The sequence below is a fragment of the Caloenas nicobarica genome, chromosome 14 (assembly GCF_036013445.1).
Source record: "Caloenas nicobarica isolate bCalNic1 chromosome 14, bCalNic1.hap1, whole genome shotgun sequence".
In the NCBI taxonomy this organism is placed as follows: domain Eukaryota; kingdom Metazoa; phylum Chordata; class Aves; order Columbiformes; family Columbidae; genus Caloenas; species Caloenas nicobarica.
In genome coordinates, this window is record NC_088258.1 from 10367131 (window position 1) to 10388503 (window position 21373).

At 47.7% G+C, this 21373-nt stretch overlaps 1 protein-coding gene across 3 annotated transcripts; it reads left to right on the forward strand.

Moving 5' to 3' along the window:
* The first annotated feature begins 1917 nt into the window (after positions 1-1917).
* ANKS3 (ankyrin repeat and sterile alpha motif domain containing 3) lies at positions 1918-21040 on the forward strand. Of its 3 annotated transcripts, XM_065644657.1 has the most exons (18): positions 1918-1949; positions 5726-5823; positions 5968-6143; positions 6483-6681; positions 6851-6972; positions 7690-7771; positions 8469-8604; positions 8898-9056; positions 10851-10976; positions 12242-12357; positions 13431-13598; positions 14124-14248; positions 14505-14646; positions 15229-15401; positions 16662-16777; positions 17659-17742; positions 18212-18297; positions 18540-21040. In XM_065644657.1, the coding sequence occupies exons 3-17, from the start codon at positions 5974-5976 to the stop codon at positions 18283-18285; spliced, it is 1992 nt and encodes a 663-aa protein (XP_065500729.1). In that variant the 5' UTR covers positions 1918-1949; positions 5726-5823; positions 5968-5973; the 3' UTR covers positions 18286-18297; positions 18540-21040. The 3 variants fall into 3 exon arrangements, with proteins under 3 accessions (XP_065500729.1, XP_065500727.1, XP_065500728.1); XM_065644655.1 differs by lacking the exons at positions 1918-1949; positions 10851-10976 and having other exon boundaries at positions 5761-5823; XM_065644656.1 differs by lacking the exons at positions 1918-1949; positions 17659-17742; positions 18212-18297; positions 18540-21040 and adding an exon at positions 16416-16571 and having other exon boundaries at positions 5761-5823; positions 16662-16743.
* The last annotated feature ends 333 nt before the right edge of the window (positions 21041-21373 follow it).

Here is a 21373-nt window from a genome sequence, read left to right on the forward strand (position 1 = left end):
ATGTACACCCAGAACTGGGGCCACATGAGGGGCACTTTATTCCCTCATTTATAAAGCATTTTGGGGATTCTTAGCCAGACTGACTGGTAACTGTGTTCTCAGAAAAGCACGTTCTCCCTGCCTACAGGGAGGAAAGGTACGCAGCGAAGGCAAGAAGGACACCTCTCTCTCAGCTGGTCTTTTCTCCCCGTTCCTATTTGTCTCACACTCCCTTCCTCACTGCTCAAATGATAGATAAAATTATTTATGTTTTCTTTTTTTCACTGGATCTGTATAAAAATAGTTGAGAGTAGGCACACTCTTGGATTTTGACCTCTCAAAGCGTTTACAAAGTGTACTCTTTCCTCGTATTTTCCGTGATATGCATGAGAAGTCAAGACAACACAGTAGGGACTACTGCTGTACTGACAAGTTAGACAATTATTCCTCATGGAAAACCTTTGCTTTTAAAATTTTATGCTACTATCACGTTTTCCTGGGGAATCAACCATGAGAGTAAATAATTTGTTCGGCAAGAAAGGTTAAGAGGTTTGTGACTGCATGTTGTTCAGTACTGAAATAATTGTTCATATGATTACAGTGTCACTATTATTTGCATTGGCATGAACCAACAACACTCCTCTAAACATAAAGTGGAACTTATCTCACGCCCTGGGAAGTATACGACTTGCAAAGCACCTTTGCAATATACTTCATATGCTGTATCCGTAGAGTGGTGGCTTTGTTCATGCGAGACAACCCGTGAACCTGATTGAGGTAAAGTGGAGGGAACCCCCCAGGGCTGGAGCGCTGTGCTCTGACAGCAAGCGGGGGTTGCCAAGGGCAAGGGGAGTCCCGTGGGGACCAAACCAAACCGCCTGCTGTGGCTCCCTCTGCCAGTCTCCCGCGGGCAAGGATGCTATACTGGATCTGATTTATCAGTCATCTAATCCAGCGTCTTCTCTGGGAGCAAGCAGTGCTCTATGTTGAAAACGAACTGCTATGCCACAACTGGCACATTCTGGACAGCTTGGGCCGATTGAGACGTGAAATCCTGAGCTTCTCCATGTCACTAGAATTGATATGTCCCGTCACATCCCTCTGGGGAGCCTCGCTGTACGGGTGCAACGGCAACAAGGGAGAAGCCGAGAAGATAAAGGCAATGGCGGGAAACACCCGCTCACTTCGGGGCGGTATTCACGGGCAGGCAGCTGGCCGCAGGCCGGGGGGTGAGCTAACCCCTGCCCTCAGCGCCGGTCACGCCACACCGACAGGGTTCGGGACCCGCAGCGCGAGGGGGACGGGGCGGGGTCGCCCGCTGAGGGAGGCCCCTGACAGGCACCAAAATGGCGGCCCGGGCGGCGCACGCGCAGCTGAGCCAACGCCTCCGTCGCCATGGCAACGCGGCCGGCGGCTGCGCGCGCTCCCGGCCCGGCGCCGTTCCCCGCCGCGAGGCCCCGGTCCCCTGCACCGCCCCTTCCCCTCACTCACAGCACCCACCCGGGCGCCTCCGAGAACCGCCCGCCGCCCCGGCCTGAGGTCCTGGCAGCGGGCTAAAGCGAACCGACATGACTTGTAAGTTGAAGAAAAAACCGACGTGGTTTGTAAGATGACGAAAAAAACAGGAGGGGCCGGTCAGCAACAACGCAGCTCTGAAGCCTCCGCGATCGTCGCTCCGCCTGCCCGTATCACTTCTGCTACACTTTATTTCCCACCGTACCTCAGCCACCGGCTCCGGTCCGCCCCGCCTGCTAGAACCGCCCGCCCACGCGTAGATCCTGAATTCTATTGGCTGGCCTTCGCCCCGCCTCCTCACAGCGGCGCTATGTATTGGCTCGGCGCCGCAGTGGGTGGAGTCTTCGCTTTCTCGGCGTCCGTTCTTGGGCTTTGTAGTCTGGAGGCTCGGCGGGTTCCCAGCATTCTTTGCGGGGTGGGGCAGCTTCCGGTAGCGAAGCTCACCGGGTGTGCAGGTGAGGGGTGGCGGGGCCTGCGGCGGGTCTGGCCGCTTCTCTTGGGGCCATGGGGAGGGCTGGCTTGGGTGCAGCCGTCTATGGGTCCCTCCTCAAGCGGCTGCTGGGCTTGTGGGGCCCATGGCTGGAGCAGCTCCACTCGGCTCGCTCCGCGGTGGGGTAGGCCGGATCATCCCAGCGGCGCGCAGCCCGGCCCGGCCCGCCCTGGGGCTGAGAGCGAGTTCCGAGTAGGGTCTCGGGAATAACTGTGGGGATAACGTGCCTGGAAGCCGTTTTGCTATGAGGTTCCTGGCCACAGCTGGGCTGGGTTCTCTTCAGGCTTATTGCTGTGGGACTGCAGCCTGTCTGACACTCAGCCCTGGGGGGGCTGGGGTCTGGCTACCTTGAAGTGCTCCATCTCATCTGGTGTAGCCCCGCATCCCAGGGAATGCGCTCCAAATGCGGCTGTTGAAATGTTTTTGTGCATCTTGTCTGTCTCTGTTAATTTTTTGGGAGTGCAATACATCCTTTAACATGCCTAGTGCATCAGCCTTGTAGTGTCTTTTAAACAGGCATGTGTAGGATTGAGCCCAGGTGTTGTGGGTCCTCAAGCTGGAGCTCATGCTGCAGGAACCCCTTCTTGCACACACTGCAATGTCTAGAGAAACTTGGTGTGGTTCATACAGCTGTAATGTGTGTGCCTGTTCCTGGGCAGCCAGCAGGCAACAGTAGTGTGAAGATGGAATGTTCTGGCTCCGGGAGTGCTTGGTGTTGTGACTGAGCTGGTACCAGCTATTTGTGGGCTGTAGCAAGGCTTCTTATTTCCTTCAATAGGTTGTTGATGAACTTAATGTAGATAGAACTAAGAAGCAGAAGTGAACCCTTTGTTTTTGCTTTTAGAGAGGTGGACTTAATGATCTGTGTGGGTCTTTTCCAGCTCAGGATATTCTGTGATTCTGTGGTTCTATGTTATCAGCTTGATGGCTCAGTTGGAAACTCCAGCAACCTCCCCTCTTGTGCTGTTTTGGGTGCCTCATGTCTTTTGGGACAGAAGGACCCGTGTAGGTGTTACCTGTGCTCATGGAAGAGGTGGTAAGAGAATGAATTCAGCAGAGCCAGTGTAGCTTAATGGTGCCTGATGTGTGATGATTAATGAGCAGTGTTGGGTTTGTTCTGTCTTGGGGACTGGTTGCCTCAGCTGCTTTTCAAATCACCTCCCATTTACTTTAGTATGGTTCTTCTGCCACTCTTGCATCTACTGTCAGTTGTTCCTTAGGCTTATCTTCCAAAAAAGTGTATTAAGGTGCTTCTTGTGGCAATTTACATACTAGGGTTTTTATAGCATATTTATTTTTTCCTGCCTATTGATTTTCTAATCTGTTCAGACAGCAAACTTTCAATCCAGGCCAGTGTGGTGTTTGCTACCTGCTCTGGGTCCCAGCACAGGAGAGTTCTGATCTTTATAGTTACATTTAATACATCAACACTGAGCTGTTTAACAGTAACAGTCTCATGTTGCTGAAGAAGGTCTCTGACAAATGTTACATTAATGGCTCTGCCCCAAAGCAAGAACAACTTGTAAGTGTTCAGGTGCTTGGCTAATTTATTCTTAGTAAGCAAAAGTTCTGCTGGCCATCCATAACCGTGCTATTGGTTTTTCTTTTACAAGGATTTTTGTGGCCTTTGACCAAAGTCTTCCATGCTATAATTTAAGCCTGTTAGGTCCTGTCAGATTCACCATGGCCATGAGGAACAGATTATTTCTGTGCTACTCTCTACAACAACCATTCATGTATTTGAAGGCTGTTACCACAAGTCCACTCCAGGCATCTTCTCTTTAGTCCAGACAACCCTGATTTCATTTCACCCAGTCTTTTCATTTCAGTCCTTAGGGCTCTGATGACTTGTATTGTTCTCCCCTGGATTCCATTCAGCTGTTTTCTCAGGTGCATGTGCAGCTGACATCATGCTCCAGTTCAGGCTGGGGTGAAATCTCAGATTAAATTTTTAAAAAAGTAAAGATGTTACCAGTTAGAGCACAGTGGACATGGCAGGAATGAGGCTGAGAGTCTTGAATATTCTGGAGTCACCCATAAACTTTCTGTTGTGTCAATATTGCCCTGTTGACTGTGGATCAACTCTTGTGTTGGTAATTAGTACCTGATGTGGGGCTTATTCTGAAAAAGACCAAACATCTGTGCTTTTTATAGTTAATGTGTCCAATTAACGAAGAGATCTCCAGAGAGAACAGTGAGCTTTGCTTTCATCTTGATGTGCATCTACAAACTGTCCTGGATTTTACCTCCTTTAACCTTGAATGTGCCTCTTTGCCTTCCAGGGCCAGCTTTAATCTGTTGTAGTGAGAAACACTCCTACTTTTCCCCTTATGATCAACTTAAATCCAGTTATCTCCTTATAGTTTGATTGTGAGGTGTTCAGGTCTTTGATTTGTGTTCAGCCCTGCATATTCTTGCCTGAGGCTTCTGGGTTGCTAGTGTAATACAGATTGTTGCTATTAGGTAAAGTGGGTGCTTTTGGAGATTTCTTAAGAAAGGAATCATTTATTACCAGGGCATGCTGATTAGGTAGAATGGGTGGTGCTTTTGTAGTCTTAAACTGAAGAAGGAAGTGGGGGGGAAAAAAGCCAGGTGTGGGAGAAGGGATCCAGCTGGGGAGTGAAGAGGTAGGAGTTAAAGGCATTTTGCTTATGTTATAAGAAAAGGGGCTGGTGCTTGCAAGACAAAGACCCCCAGTTATTTAGAAAATATGAGTACAGTTGAAACATTACAGCTGAGGCAATCTAAAGAGCAACTGCTGCTGAAAAGTGTGTTCCTGTTATCTTTTATTCTTCATGGATGCCAAATTTGACATTTGCATGACCTGAGAATTAATCAGTCTGAGGAATTAAACAGGCAAGAAATCATCAGCAAAAAGAACAAATACTTTATGTTGGCTTAGGTGCCCAACATAATATGTGATGGGGCCAGCCATGCTGCATGGGGGATGATGAGACTACAGGGAGGGGAAGGCACTTCCTGTTGAATTGACTTGGATGTAGCCTGAAACTGCAGCTGAAGACACCAGATGATAGATGCAGTTGTGTTGACCAGCTTTTTATGAAGTACCAAACAGGAACACTCTCCTGTGAGTGGCTAAAATGATTAATTTGCAATTGCTCCCTAAGGCTAGCAATGGGAAATAAATGTTTCAGACAGCCAGGAAAATCTACTAGCTGTGTAATTAAGTTACTGTCTGCAGGATGGTGGACATGCTCAGATAATGAATGGGCAGGTGCGTGGCTGATCAAAGTGTTTCAGCAATTGCCAAGGTTCACAGAGATGGGACTGGGCTGCACCTGAAGTGCTAAAACAATAAATGGTAGAAACAGTGTACTTGCAGCCTGATGGCATAATGAAGTGTGTGCCCTGTTCAGGTGATAGGAACTACTTTTGGGAGCAGTGGACAGTTGTCGTTATTAATGACTGTAGCTTAATTTAAGCAGGGCCATCCTGTAATATAAGACAGATAACAAGAAAGACCAGGAACATCTGACACATGAATTCTTAATTCTCTGAATTATAAAACATGCAGACTAAGGATTACACTTTTTTTTTTTATAACACGAAGCATGCCATCAGTACCTAAATAGGTCCTTAGTCTTGATGAAGGTATACAAAGCTGCCTTAGGCATGTTTTGATTAGAAGGGAGGGGGGAAAAACATGCCAGTGCTTCTGAAGTCTTAAAATGAGATTAGAAAGGTGTGGGTTTCTAGTATTATTGGCTTTTATTTTTCCAGTGTATTCGAATCCCAGAGTCCACTGCAGCAAGAAAGAACTGCCAGCAAAAATTCTTCAGCAAGTCTTACTGCTTCAGGCTAAGGTGACTGAAGTGAAGGTAGGAATTTGAAACTATACCTCTGAGATAACCTCACCTTCCAAGCCCATGGCACCCTGGAGCTGTAGCACCAATGGGCAATGCTATGTTCTATAGAAAATTGAGATCAGCAGCTGCAAGTTCTGCTTTGCTTTGGTTACTCAGGGCAGGATGTCGGAGCTGAGTGATGAAGCCAGCGAGTCGGAGCTGCTGAGCCGCAGTCTCTCCATGTGGCATGGGGTTGGTCAGATGATCTGTCGGGAGGAGCTGGATGTTCCCCTGGACTTGCATACGGCTTCCTCCGTCGGGCAGTATGAAGTGGTGCAGGAGTGTATCCAGCGGTAAGGAGGGGCTGGGGAGGGCACAGGTTTGTGGTTACTTGCTGCTGGTTGTGGTTTTTCACTGGCTGCTGTACAGGCTGATCTAACATTGCAGTTGGGGCATGTCACTGGAACTCCAGAAGGGCTCTTAAGCACAAAGTTTCGAGGGGCAAGTCTGCTGATAAAAATTATCACCTTAATGATTTGGTGGAAGCCGTGCTAGAGCTGGTAGGAATTCCCCTGCAGGCTTCAGCGCTAGAATGTTTTTCAGACTTGATGGTAGCAAGAGGCTGCAGGAACCTACTGTGATATACAGCTCCAGGATAGTAGTTCAGCTGAGTTCTTTTGTCTCTTATTTAGTGGAGATCTGGATTTAAATAAGAGGAATTGTGGTGGCTGGACTCCACTGATGTATGCCTCCTACATTGGCCACGACACCATTGTGCACCTGCTGCTGGAAGCGGGAGTGAATGTGAACATCCCCACACCAGAAGGCCAGACACCGCTCATGCTGGCCTCCAGCTGTGGAAATGAAAGTGTCGCTTACTTTCTTCTACAGGTGTGTATCCCATAAGAAACAGGTAAAGCCACAGTGCCATTTATGTTCTGTTGTGAGTTCAGCTTCTTGACAGGGATTTAGAGTCTCCTGGTATCACAATGCAGAGGGGCAGTAGCAAAGAGACGGAGCAGAGAGGGTGCAGTAAAGAACTTTCTCTGTTCTCTTGAAGCAAGGTGCAGAGCTGGAGATGAAGGACATCCATGGCTGGACTGCCTTGTTTCATTGCACCAGTGCTGGACATCAGCAGATGGTCAAGTTCTTACTGGACAATGGGGCAAATGCCAACTGCAAGTAAGGAGGAATCTGTCTTTTTATTTCTCAAAAGATATCTTGTTTCAGATATGGAAGCAGCAGTTGGCTTATGAATGCATTTGAACATGTGCAGGAAGCAGATACCTGCTTTCGTTTTCCCTCCTATACCTTAGGAAGTATGGCACACTGTTAACCAATGCATGCTGAACAGTGAAGTCTGCCCATGTTGTCACTTTCTGTAACTAAGATCAAGAGAAATTAGATTTACTATTTGTTTAATTATGAGCTAAATTCTGAGAGCAAGCAGGTGCAATGCCTTCTGAACTCAAGTGCACTTTACAAGTCTTTCTATTGAATTTTCTGTGTACTTGGAGTTCAGGTTTTTTTTCCTCAACTGTGTAGTACATTCTTGTGTCTTAGGAACAGCCTGCACACTTATGCATATTTAATTGCCTGAGATCAATGAGAGTTCTTGTTTTGTTAGCTCCTGAGAAACTGATTTTGCTACTAAAAGGCAGATCTGCAACTAGAAGAGTAATCTGTTGCTGCGCAGCCAATACAGTAACACTTACTGGATCTCCACTGGGAGTTTTACTGGGATAGACTAGAATGCAGTAGAACAGACAGTACATGGTACAGTTTGTAATCAGCTGAGGGCAGAAGTTGAAGATGCCATACTAGGAGGTGGCAAAGACTGCAGCATATTTCAGCTTTGATTATTCTAGTCCATGTGTGTATGTTTGTTTTTCTCTCTAGGGAGCCAGTGTATGGATATACACCTCTGATGGAAGCAGCTGCTTCTGGCCATGAGATAATCGTTCAGTACCTTCTCAATCATGTAAGTGTCTAGACTGTCTTCTGTAAAGCTGAAAATCTGTGGTTCCAGCCCTCAGAGAGGAAAAACCACAAGCTTGACACTAGACTGTTTACAGTGTTGTGTTTGACCTTGATGACAGTTGCCTCTGAAGTCCCGGACTTCTAGGACTGTTCTGAAATTATGTGCTTTCTGAAGGCTAGTACTCTTGCTTTTTACACTGGCTTTCTACGCATAGGAGTGAGGTCTAACTGTCCAGATCTAACTGAATAATGACTGAATTAGAAAACATGTTAATGCAGTAATCTCCATATTGTGTTTACAAGCTTGCATATGTGGGCTATGGGGCATCTTCTACCTCCAAAAGCTTATGAGCATGCAGGTCTCTTGATGTTAAATAACTTGGTTTTGATATCCCGTTTAACTGGTCCAGCTTACTTCCAGAAGGAGGCAGCAGTGCAAAACATTTTGCAGATAAACTAATTCCCTGTGGCAGTGCACAAAAGCCACATCCCTGGGCTACTTGGTGCTCAGGGGCTGGGGAGACTGTGGATGATTAGAAAGGCAAAAGACATATTAGTGGAGCTTGAACTGCCTATCAAAGGTGAGACTGTATTTCTGATGGGCTTGGAACTAAGATGATTCTGAGACTCCTTTAAATTTTTGTATATAGTGCCTTCTACTATGTGTATGTTAAACATGTCTGTTCCTTTTTCTACAGGGGGTGAAGGTGGATGTCAGAGATAACACTGGAGCCACAGCACGGACACTGGCCATGAAGTATGGACATACAAAGATTGTGGGGCTGATAGATTTGCATGCGGCCCCAGTGCCCAAGGTCTTCTGCAGGGGTCCAGGTAACAGATGTTTTAGCTTGTTCATTTTAAGATAGAACCTGAAGAGAGATACTTGATATTTTGAAAGTATGTTAAGGGGTAGTACTAGCTGGTCTGTCCTCAAAATTCCAGCATTGCTGAGGATGAAAGAGGATTGGATCCAACAATTTTGTCTGCTGACCCTTTTTTGATCTAGTTAAACTGTTTTACCCTCCTCCTAACATTTCCCTTTATTTTCCACTGTGTTTATAGGACCAGTAGCAAATAAAGTAGGTAAATTACTGTGCTGCTAACAATCTTTGTTTGAACTACAGGAAAATATGAAGAGCTGAGTTCCTCAGATGAATCATGTTCTGCTCCTCAGAGACAGAGACCTGTTCGTAGGACCAAGGGTCCCAGCATCCATGATGGGCCCCAGGCATTGGCGAAGATAACGGCAGTTGGAATTGGGGGAAGGAAGCAGTCTTGCTATGGTGAGAATAGTTAAAGCCTAATTGAGAGTCCTTTGAGGTCTTTCAAATGCTTGGCAGATTTTTCTGTGCCAACACTATTTTTTTTTATTTGGGATTCATGTGTGGCTTGTACAGAAACAAAGATAGCAAACACCATCATGCAAGGCTGTCCAATCTCTGCTTTAAAAAGAAAACTCCCTGAACTCTATTGTCAAGGCTGGATATTGATGAATAGGACACTTTTGTGGAACGAACACTGCTTTTATCTCAATTACGCTTCCACTGATTCTTGAGAACAGTCCAGCTCCCCTTTTTGAGATGGGCTCAAAAGTTTGAGAACTGTTCTTGATCTGATGGCAGAGGAAGTGGTCATACAGGCCAAGAAATCATTGATCATGGAAGTGAGCTTGCTGGTACTAGACCTGTCAATTTTGTCTTCCTTGGTGCTTGAAATACTAATAAATGAGATTATAAAACCCTTGCAACAGGCCAAGAGAAAGATCATCCCAGCTGAGACATCAGCTCCTGGATGTAGTGGTTATGAGTTTTGTTTTCTTGGGTATGTGTCATAGCCATAGGTATTTCTCAGACTGACTACCCAGTTGTCTGGAGTAGCCAAGAATATGGACTTAAAAGCATGTTTGAAGTTTGTTTGTATTCTCTTAATATAGATATGCTATCCCATGGGCAGAGGCTGTATTGAAATGATACTGTCAGCTTCTGAAATGACAGTGGGATCCTACTAGCATGTTAAAACGGAAGCAGAGGGGTTGGTTTTACAGGGTGTGCTTGGCTGGGGATGGGACATAGCTGGCACCTTGCTCTCTTAAGCAGATGTTTTTCCCCTCCGACAGTTTGGGCATGCAGAAGAGAGGAAATAATGAAAGCTGCTATTTGAGGTGCATCTCTATGAGGCTGTTTTCTGAGTTTTCTTAATGCAACCATGTAAATCAAGTACAGCTGATGTGTGTTTGTGTGAGGGAGGCTGTAGGCAAATGCATTTCTCCGTTTTCCTGTGGGCTTTTGTTGTGGTTTTGATTGCGGGGTGACAATAAAACCGTGGCAGATGTATTGTTAACCCCCTCTCCCTGCCTCTCCCTTCAGCCCCTCCCTCTCCCCTCTTTCCACTAAGGACAGGTGATTGGGAGGGAAAGAAGGACAGAGAGAAGAGAGTTGGAAAAAATAAAAAATGTTTTACTAATGCTACCAATAAAAATAGAGAAAATAATACAAAATGTACAAAACCAATCTTGAAAGTCCCGGCAACTGCTCTGGCAGATGTAGGGCTGGCACCTGAAGTCCTGACTGGACTCTGCAGCCAACCGGAGCTGGATTCAGTCTGTCACTAGGCCTCAGCTCACAGGGACTACTCGCAAGGTCCTCTCCCAATGTTGGCCATAAGGAAAAGGGATGAGATCCTCATGATCCCCCACTTTTATATGAAGTATGATGTGAATGGGATGGAATACTTCAGTTGGTCAGTTTTTTGGTCACCTGTTTCAGTTCACTGCTCTTGCAGGATGTGCATCCATCCTTAAAAATGACCTCGCATTCCATTGCTATGTCTACCAAAACATGTATCTAGCTTTCAGGAAAACTGCAGTTACTTAGAAGGCTTTAGCTGACAGGGAAACTCACTAAAAGAGAAACTCGTTTTTAACAAAACCAGAACAGTTTTTTAGAATGGGAGCTGGTAGTTGAGAAGACAGTCTCTTTTGACTACTTTCAAATCCCCAAGTGGTTGCTTTTCCTGCTGGAGCCTCCCTGGTAACCTGTATCCTAACTTTATTGGTTCTTCATTCCTCTTGCACACAGAGCAGGTCCCTCCTCAGGGCTATGTTACCTTCAATGATGATGGCAGCTGTGAAGCAGACAATATCCGGAACCGGGATGTTACCTCTCCAATTAATGAACAGGATGTGGAGAGCAGCAGCAGCAGGGGTAGGTCTCAGAAAATAGTCTGGTTTGCAGTATGCACCTGGATGTGAGACCAACCCCTTGGATTGCAGGTTTCTTTCCCACTAAGCTGTTGAGGATTGGAATATCTCTCATGAGTAAAGGCTGAGAGAGCTGGGATGGTTTAGCCTGGAGAAGAGAAAGCTCAGTGGGGGTCTTGTTAATTTGTACAAATAATCTGAAGAGAGGTGGTAAAGAAGAGGGAGCAAGGCTGTTTTCAGTGGTGTCCAGTGACAGGACAAGAGCTAATGGGCACAAACTGAAAGATATGGGAGGTACCCTTAAACATCAGGAAATGTGTGGTGTGGTTTTGTGGTGTGGTGTTTTTTTTACTGTGAGGGTGACTGCACACTGAAGCAGGGTGTCAGAGGCTGTGGAGTCTTCCATCATTGGAGATGCTCCTGGACATGGTCCTGGGCGACTTGCTGTAGTAGCTGACCCTGCATGAGCAGGGGTTTGGAGAAGATGACCTCCGTAAGTCCCTTCCAACCTCACCATTCTGTGAAACAGCACAAAGGAAGGATCTGTGGGCAGTTCCTAAATTGATAAAAGATAATGTGGCTCTGCATTGGCTTGGAGAAGAGGAGACTGAGGGGCGACCTCAATGTTTATAAATATGTAGAGGGCGAGAGCCACGAGGATGGAGCTAGGCTCTTCTCAGTGACAACCAATGATAGGACAAGGGGCAATGGATACAAATTGGAACACAGGAGGTTCCACTTAAATTTGAGAAGAAACTTCTTCACAGTGAGGGTGACAGAACACTGGAACAGGCTGCCCAGGGAGGTTGTGGAGTCTCCTTCTCTGGAGACATTCAAAACCTGCCTGGACACCTTCCTGTGTAACCTCATCTGGGTGTTCCTGCTCCGGAGGTGATTGGACTAGATGATCTTTTGAGGTCCCTTCCAATTCCTAACATTCTGTGATTCTGTGAAAGGAACTTTACTAATGGGAGTGCAGGCTTGGTAGCAATAACCCACTCTTCCATCCCATAACCAAGAGCCTCACAGAAACACACACAGCCTTCCTGCTCTGTGGTACTAAACGGGCTTGGAGAAAGATCCATGCCTAAGATCAGATGTGGTATTTCTGTCTTGGAATAATCTTGTCATGAGTGCTGCATATGAAGCCTTGCTCTGGGTTTCTCCTTCCTTTATACCTCCAGCAGCTTTTGCTGGTAATTTCGTAGCAAAACCAGCACTGCATATAAGGAAGCTGAACATGAAACTCTTTTTCTTATTCCTTTCCAGAGGATAACATTTTCTTCACAAACAACTTAGCAACTATCAGGAGCAGCAGCAGCAGCAGTGAATGCCTGACCAAAGCCCCGGGAGTCAGCAGTGAAGGCTCCTTGGAAAGCAATGAGGTGGGGTTTTCAGTTTTCCTTTCTCTGCCTTCAGCTCAGTCAGTACTGTCACCCCTCCACAGCCTGCTGTGACTCTGGCTCCACCAGGCTGGCTGAGGAAAGGTGGAATTACAGGGACAAGAAAACCAGTTTCCATATTTGAAGATTATAGAATCATGAAATCATTTTGGTTGGAAAAGACCTTCAGTTGTCAAGTTCAACCATTAACCTGACACTGTCACTTAACCATGTCCCAAAGAACCTCATCTGTGTGTCTTTGAACACCTCCAGGGGTGGTGATTCAGCCACTTCCCTGGTCAGCCTGTTCCAATGCCTGACAACCCTTTCCAGGGAGAAATTTTTCCTACTATCCAGTCTAAACCTCCCCTGGTGCAACTTGAGACCATTTCCTCTCATTTGATCTTTGGCTAGTAGCCAGCTCTCAAAACACATTCACTCTAGAGCAGGTTGTTGATGGCTAGTTAGTGATTAAGTTCTATCTCCAGCTTCTAAAATCTTTGTAGATTTCTAGCTAGGTGATGGTCAAGAAAGGATGTGACCTTCTGGAGCTGGGTCAGTCCTTGAGCTTGGTGAGATCACAGGCAGGATAGTGAGATTTAGAGAAGCAAAAGGGGAAGAGGTTGGAGGTTACTCAATGGTTCAAGTCACAGCTCACACTTTAAAGCCAGCTTTGGGGCTGACAGACAGAATGTTGGTTATAGCTGGACATGAGCATAATTCCCCTTTTCCTTTGTTTCTTGAGGAACTTCTCACAGATGGAATCTCAGTGCATTGTATTGATTCAGGGGAGGATTTGGTGTTGCTCTTTGCTCTGATATGTTGCTTCCTAAGATGAGACTGCAAGAGCCTGATGCCATTCCAGATATGGTACCAAGCTACCAACTTGGGAGCACCTTAACTCAACCCTTCCTAATAAGGGCTTTGTTAGTCTTTGTTTCTGGTGTTTGTGGACTGCTGCCTGGATTTAGAGCTTGGACTTGGAGTCTGCATTTCTTGCTGTAGTGATCCTGGTATCTTTCTGTGACCAGCCTTAACCTTTATATTTTGTGTGGCTTGGTTTTTTTCTTTTTCAGGATTCTGACCATGCAAACAGCCCTCCTAGTAGGAAACAAGCCAAGAGCTTTAAGATCAAGAACCGCTACAGCAACAGCGATAGTCAGTGGACCCACTGCCCAGGGAAAGCTGGGGGCTCTAGTCAGCACTTGATCCTTCCTGAGCCCCCGGCCTATACAGGGCCCCAGGTAACTACACACAAATCTTGTCTCTGAAGTAATGCAGGTGGTGTCACTCTTATCGAGTGTGGGAGGTTTTTCCAAGGTTGCCTAAGCTGCTTTCTTGGCTTTCCTGGATAAAAGGGAAGTTGTTACCAACACACCTTTGATTCCAAACCTCTGCCCAAATTTCAACGCTTGTGAAACAACAATTTCTTGTACAAAGAACTGTCTGCTTAGGTGTTGCTGTTGCTAGGAGTGGTATTCTGGACCCTCAGGCCTGTGGGTGTGCTACCAAATGTCTGTGGTGAGTGCTAGGGTAGATGTTGGTGTGTCTTCTCTACATTTGTTACAAGAGGCAATGGCTGCAGCAGACAGGCCAAGTCCTGTTTGTGTGACTGCAGAGAAGGGCAATTAACTAGGGGAAGTCACGATTGCTGCTAGAACCCAGGAGGGCATAACAGCAGCATGAGGAAGCAGATGTTTATAATGGAAAGACATGGCAATGCTTTTGTTTGTGAGGATATAAATAATTTTGGTTTGGATGGGCTGCAGGACCTGGCAACATTCCTTGAAGAGATTGGGTGTCTGAAGTATCTGCAAGTGTTTGAGGAACAAGATGTTGACCTCAGGATCTTCTTGACCCTCACAGAGAGTGATCTGAAGGAAATAGGCATCACGTAAGTGTCTTTAATGTAGTTCTCATCTTTCCCACTATAAACCGTGCACGCAACCTGCACAGGAGAGTTTAGCTAGCAAGTGCTTTTCTGCTCTGGCAGTCTCCCGCACAATTTTGATATCCCCTAGTTCTTGGCTGTAACAGGCTCCTGTTTTTGGAGGAACTAGGAGACTGCAGAGGTCCTCATGGCATCCCACTGGGCTTAAGGGCAGGTGAGGCAGCATTTGGTCCCTGACAGTTTACCATTCTCCCACCAGTCTGTTTGGACCCAAAAGGAAGATGACTTCTGCCATTGCCCGATGGCACAGCAACGCTCGGCCGCCCAGCGATGCCCTGGAACTGGCCTATGCAGATCGACTGGAGGCTGAGATGCAGGAATTGGCCATTCAGCTGCACAAGGTAAGAAATCCGCCATGAGCTGCTCAGTGTCTCATCACACTCCAGTAAGTGATTGGTAGTGTATTTTTGTTATACCTCTAATGGCCTGGAGTGAAGGAAAAGACAACTTTCAGGGAACACGCTTGGTGTCAAGTAGATCAGGTAACACCATCAGTGCAGCTTATCCACCCCTTCATGCTTGTGAAGCCTTCAGGTCTTGATTTCCCATCCACCTGAGAACTAAGAGTGGTTGGAGGAATTAAATGCCTACTCTTTTTCAGTAGTGTCATTTTCATGGTGAAGTTGTGCAGCCATTAGTGAACAGACTTCTGTTGACTTGCAAAATTGGGCCTACTGAGTATCTTTGCAAATGGAGAGGAAGAGGGAATTGTAGCTGTGGGGTTGGTCTTGGTGTGGAGAGAAAATGTATTCAGTGTACAAGCCTTATCCAGCTTTCTTTCCCACTGGGTTGGGTGCACTTCTGCAGGAACCATCTGGCTGCCTAAGCCGCTAAATTAGCAGAGACTCCAGGGGTATGTTGGAGCAGGCACATATGAGACATACAGTACACCTAGCCTAATCCTCTGTTCTGCTGTGCTGTAGAGGTGTGAGGAGGTGGAGGTGATGAAGGGCCAGGTGTGCCAGGAGCAGAAACTGCGTGCAGTGGCTGAGAGCTGTTTGATGGAGCGGGATGAGACCTGGAATGCTATCCAGTGCCAGCTCAGAGAGGTCCAGGCCATCACCAAGGATGCTGGAGTCCTACTGGATCAGATCAAGTAAGTCATTCCCAGGAAATGGCACTGAGGTTACTGGAAGTGGGATTTGGGCTGTACGGAGATCAGAGCTCATATTGACAGTCTTACAGGTGATGCTTAGGGTCAGGCAGGAGAACTCACCAGGCAGCTGAACCCACTGTGGATCCTGCCTGACTTTCTCTAGTGGAAAGCCACAGCCAAGTGAGCAGATGCGAAGCCTTAATCAGATGCATGAGCTATAAATGGCCTGACTTTCCAGAGATGCTGAGTGCTCCTGTTTCAACTGGAAGGTGAAGGTGCTCAGTTCCCTTGGAACCAAAAGGCTTAGTGCTGTGTGCTTACATGAGACCCAGTGACCAGGGTGATAGATGCAGGAAAGAGTTTCTAACTTCTGAACTCAGTCAAAGGACTTGCAATATCCTGCCCTGGCTAGTGAAGAATACTTCTCTTGCAACTCTGACACCTAATGGAAATATCTGCCCTGTTCATTCACACCACTGCCTGAGTTCTGTCTTCCCCCTTACCTCCTAATATATATTTTTGTTGCCTGTGTGGTGCTTTTTCTCCCTGTTCCAGTTGCACCACCATTCTATCATGTGCTCTGTTTTGTATACTGATAGAACAGATGTGTCCTTGAAGGTGGTGTTAATCCTACCCCAGTAGTTCCTGACCCAACAGGGGATGAGCTCTGCTCACTGCCAAACCAGGGTGAACTGGCATTGGCTTCCAGAAGGGCAGCAGAGCAATGCTCCTAGTTGCCATGGGCACTGGTCTTTTCTCCCTGCCTGAGGAGGCTGTCTGGCAGAAGTGCCCTTCCATGCTCTGAGGATATGCTGTCTGAATTGATGGTATGATGATGATCACTAGAGAACTTTGTGTGCTGCTCTTGCTTTAACTTGATGCTTGTCCTGAGGTAGCTTCACTTGCCCCTTAGGAACCTTGGATCACGTTTTATTCTCATATAAACCAGGTGCAGCCCCTGGCTTGGGCTTTCTCCTGCTCACTGTGCCCCCTCCTTCTCTTCTCCCCCCGCAGCTCCTCTGTGGACAGGGGCAGAGATTGCTGTGGAGATGGGGTACAGTGGAGAGCGCCCCGAGTTTTGTCTGGGGCACGTCTTCCTCTTCCTGGGAAGGAACAAGGAGCAGTTTGTAACCCAGGGCGTTAGATGCGGTCCCTCGGCACCCCAAGCAGGTACTTGCAGGATGTAGGAGTGCACAGACTGGCATGTTGTCCCAAGAAGTCCCCCTGTGCACTTCTGATGGGCTTTGTCTCGTTTGGCAGATCCTGTCAAGCAGAGCTGTCCTCCCGGCTGACCCAAGAGCCCATAGTCGGCAGAGTGCTGGACACAAAGGCGCAGATGGGAACTGGTGAGAGCAGGCGGCCTGGTGAGCGTCCAGGTGAGGAAGAGCTTGTCAAACTACACAAATGGGTGCAGAGGGTGGGTAAACACCAGGCAACCCCAGAGCAAGCCACATGCTTGTCTTTTATTGCTGAAATAATGAAGTTAGAAGTGATTTGGAAATAGATGAGTGGCTAAACTCTTAATGTAAAAACTGTTGTTCAGGGAAAGTATACAAAGCGCCCAAGGTGTTTGGACTCTCACTGCAGCAGAGATTTTCAGCAACTTTTGCTTCTTAGCAAGTGGCAAGTTTTGGGGTCTGGCAGGTGTTTGTGGCTGAATATGCAAAGCTGTAGCACAGGCACCCAGTGGCAGTCCATCACGGGCCTGTGGCTTCTTCCTATGCTGGAGCATGTGGGCACCTCGGGTGTGTTACCACAGTGTGCACTAGAGCAAGGGCTGAATTGGAAGCCATGGTTGTTTCCTGACCCAGTGTGGGGGACTGTGCTGTTCAGGCCCTGGGGTGGACTGCTGTGCATGGCTGGGCAGGCTCAGGCCACCATCTCCTTATCATGAGGAGTTAGCAAGTGATCTGCTACTCCTGACACTTCCAGAAATGTGCTCTTTGCTGCTTGTGTTCTAAGAGTGAGACAAGTACAGATCCTGTTGATTTCTGTCCACTACATGTAGTCTCTTTGAGATTCTTGTAATATATGACCCAACCAGTAGTAAAAAAAACCCCCACACTTCTGAGTGGTAGAATTGCCAGAAAATCCCCTCAGTTTGTCACATGCAGTTCCAGCTCTCTTCCCATGTGACTCAGAACTGCTAACCAGGGCGGCTTTGGGTGTGTGTGCTTCACAGCAACACCAAACCCTTGTTTCTGCTCTGTCACAGAGCATAGAGATTGATTAAATATGTGGTTCCTCTTTCTTGCAGTGCTGGAAGGATGGCCACCTTCTTTGAAGTCTCTGAGCTTGCCTGAGCTGTCGGCTGTCCTAGAGGAGTGTGTGGGAGAAATGGGTAAGGTCGGGGAGGACTCCGGGCATGTGAAGTGACTGTGCTGGTGGGGAGGTGTTGCTGGGCAGATTTTTGATTTGGTGGTAGCAGGTTGGAGGGACCTAAAAAGACATGCTCAGGGAAATCTCCAGGCTCTGAAGTTGCTGCTGGCATTTTCTTGCACTTGCACTGCAGATCTTGGGCTCTGCCTCATTCCTGGCTGACAGAAGGGGGTATGTGCTTCTCTCCTGCTCATTGGTCAGAGCTGCTTGTGAAGCGGTTCCCAAAGCCTGCATTCTGTTCTCCTGATGACAGGAACTTGTCTCAGCAACAGGCAGTTAAAGTGGAGACACTCCTGTTTTCAGGGCACTGGAAGCTGCAGGGGAGAAGGCAGTATGGAGGCAGGAAAACAGTGGCTGAATGCAGACTGCAGCCTGCCCTTTATTGCTTGTTGACCTGTTGCTAACTTTTTTTTCCTTTGGTTTGTCCTCAGGTAAAGCTCTGCAGACTGTGACTCAAAACCTCCAAAGGCTCCAAGCCCCAGGGCAGAGCTGGCTAGAGCCCTAACAAAGCAGGAGGGTGAGTGGAAACTAGTGATGGTCACAGAGCTGTGACATTCAGGGGGCATCATTCTCTGCAGCAAGTAACGGTGTCTGCTGCTTGTGCCAAGTGCTTGCCCATAGCCTGCACACTGAGTCTCTAACTAGTCCTTATGTGCCTTCTGGTTAGCTTTCCCTTTGAAAAATCCGTAGTCCCCTTGTCCCTCTGCTCCACTGAAAGGGTGACTCTTTTTTTTTTTTTTTTTTTCCCGGTGGCTACAGGAATACTGACGTCGGGTGATTGCTCCACCCGGAAGCTGAGTGTGCCTGGGAGAATGAGCGTGAGGGCTGTGCCAACAGCACCACAGCTCTGCGGAGAGTGCCACAGTGGTTGGCAGATGTGTGGAAGAAGGTCTCAACGATCAGAGAACATGCCTGGGAGAAGGAGGGACAGCAGAGGACAACCCAGCAACTCTTTGGGCCTGCCTGTTGTCTGGGTTCCCAGGATCATTGTTGTCCATACCAAAAGGTTAGGTTAAGAGGAGAAGCACTGACCCTAAAAGGTTTATCTGCCTTAAGCTTCCTGCAGCTGTTGTCATTCAGGGCTGTGTGGTGTTGGAAAGCTGACATTCACTGGCAGCAATCAATTATCCTTTTCCACATCCTGTCCTTCCCAAGGTCTCTGACACTTGCCCTGGCCCCTTCTATGCTGTGTGGATTGCTCAGGAGCTGACCCAGAGAATGTATCTGAGGCAATAAGGAAGGTGAGGTTGGTGTGAATGGGTAAAGTAAGTGGAGTTGGTAACATTTGGCTCATTGAGCTGCAATGAAACTCATGCAGCCCTAATCTCCAGCAGGAGTGTCTGCTCTACTGCCATCCCAAACCTGTGCTTCAAAACCTCTCCCTCCAACCAACCCTGCTTTGGTTCAGATTCTTCCCTGCCTCAGGGGTTATTTGTGGTCATGTTATTCAGTCCCAAATAACTTGTTTTTGTGGTAAATGCTTTATGGTAGAGACTCTCAGTCTGGTTTGTCAGTGCCAAGCTCCCAATGCTGGCAGTGGTTGCAAGGCAGATGTTCCCCTGGAAGGACATGAGAGAGAAGAAAGAGCTTGAGACTGTTCCATCTCCTGTGCCTCTGGCAGGCAAGAGAGTGCCAAGGCAGGCAGAGCAAGAGCTGGGGGACAGAGCTGTCTCACAGGGGAGATGAGCAAAGAAGTCATATCCCAGATGTAGCTGCAGTGCAAAGCCACGGTCCTCAACCACTGCCTGCCTCTGTTTTCCAGGCTTTAGTGTTTGGAAGTAGTTCTGCCAAAGCATTCTTGTGTTGGTGGTGTGGGTGTTGTCAAAGGGCAGACAAATGGTGCAGGAAGAGGCTGCTCCGTGTCTTGGAGCTGGGTGAGCAGCCACAGTGGCTCTGGCGACAGTAACATTGATGTAAAATGGCTTCCAGTGACTCTGTGTTGCTGAGCTGTGGGGAAAAGCCAAAGCTGAAGTGTATGAGTGCTGGCCTTGATGAGTCTGGAAAAGAGTTCTTCTCTTTGCTGGGAAGGGGAAGAAAGTGTGTATTCCTTCTGATTTTAATTTTTTTGGACCATGATCACAGATGTCAAAATTCAAAAACCCAGTCTGGCACCACCCATTGAGCTAGTCACCCCTTCTGATCAGCTGCCTGGGATGTTTAGGCAGGCTGGTCTGTGTTTGAAAGTCACATCTGGTTTGAGTGTCCCACAGAACCAGTGTGTCTGTGCTTCTGGGAGACAATCCAGGGGCACTGAGGTGGGTATGGCACTGATGTGAACCTGCTCTGCTGGCAGCTTGTCTGTGCTTGGCAGAGTGCTCAGCTGTGGGCTGCTGCTTTCTACTCATGTTTAGCTCTTAAATTTAACATGGCACACTTTTTTATTCTTTAACAAATGACATGGGTGTATACATGGGAGCAGCTGGCACCAGCTGTGCAGCAGGCAGTAGGACAAGGCTGCAGGAAATTTCATCAGGCAGTAGTTTTGATGAGGTGGAGCCCATTCTCCTAAGGCAGCATCCCTGGAAGCTTCTTGGGAGTATTGAGGGTGTGCTGGGAACAGTATTTTGGGCTTTGTCCTTCATTCCCCATTTCTGGAGGAATGGTGAGGAGTGCCCAGGCACTGTGTAATGCCCTCGCCCCAGCCTTGGTGGAGTCTCTGGCTGCACCAGTACAGGGTTGTCAGTGCTGTAGCCCATGGAAGCCCAGACTTGAATTTAAAGCAAGATGCTTATGAGGAAAGGTGGAAAATTTTCAGATGCAAGGGGGTGGAAAAAGTGAAAGGGCCTGGGAGCATCTGGTGAGCATGGGGAGCCCTGGCTCAGCAGCACTGCCAGCACTGGGTGAGCTGTGCAGGAGAGTGGGTGGCTGGAAGGAGAGACTACATGGACTTGGGGCTGACTTTGCTGGGTCATAAGGTGGAAGAAATGGGGGTTTTGGGGGCAAGATGGTACATGCAATAGATTGTAATGCTTGGAGACTGGGAGAAGGGGTAAGTGAGAGCCACAGCAGTGTGTGCATGAAGGAAAAAGACTCATAGAAAAGGTGCTGCAGGAGCCCAGGTGTAAAGACTTAAAGGGGTTCTAGAGTAGCCCCAGGGGGGACACCAGGGAAGGGATTTTATAGACTAGTTGTTCCCTGAGGAGGCAATTGCTTACATGGAGGACTTCAAACAGCGTTCATTGCTGAAGGGGTGGCGGTGCAGGCAGCAGGGAGTCTGGTGCTACCCTAAGGCAAGCTGTCTGAATAAAATAGTATTTGCTGACATGGATAAAATAATAAAAACTGAAAATGTGTTTCTGGTGTGTGAGTTTCTCTGGAGTGACTTGGGATTGTACAATCATGAATAACCTCACTGATTTATTTCAGGACAACCAGGAATACATACATTGCTTTCCAGCTTTCTCTCCTGGGGGTCAGGGGCTGCCTTATCCATCCTTCCAGCCCTGCCTGGCTCCTGGTGAAGGTGACACTCTGCAGCATTAGCTGTGGTGTGGGAATTCATGTCATCAGGCAGTGCTGGAAGTGCAGCAGAAGAGCATGCATGCACTAGTTAAAATGTACATACTCCTCTGAGGGCTCAGCTCTTTCCTTCC

Bases quoted from the DNA above. Each gene is read 5' to 3' on its own strand.
- ANKS3 (XM_065644657.1), top strand. From the start codon at position 5,974: ATGTCGGAGCTGAGTGATGAAGCCAGCGAGTCGGAGCTGCTGAGCCGC. The intron at 8,605-8,897 runs GTAACAGATGTT...TTTGAACTACAG, and splicing joins GGTCTTCTGCAGGGGTCCAG to GAAAATATGAAGAGCTGAGT. The intron at 14,647-15,228 runs GTAAGAAATCCG...GCTGTGCTGTAG, and splicing joins TGGCCATTCAGCTGCACAAG to AGGTGTGAGGAGGTGGAGGT.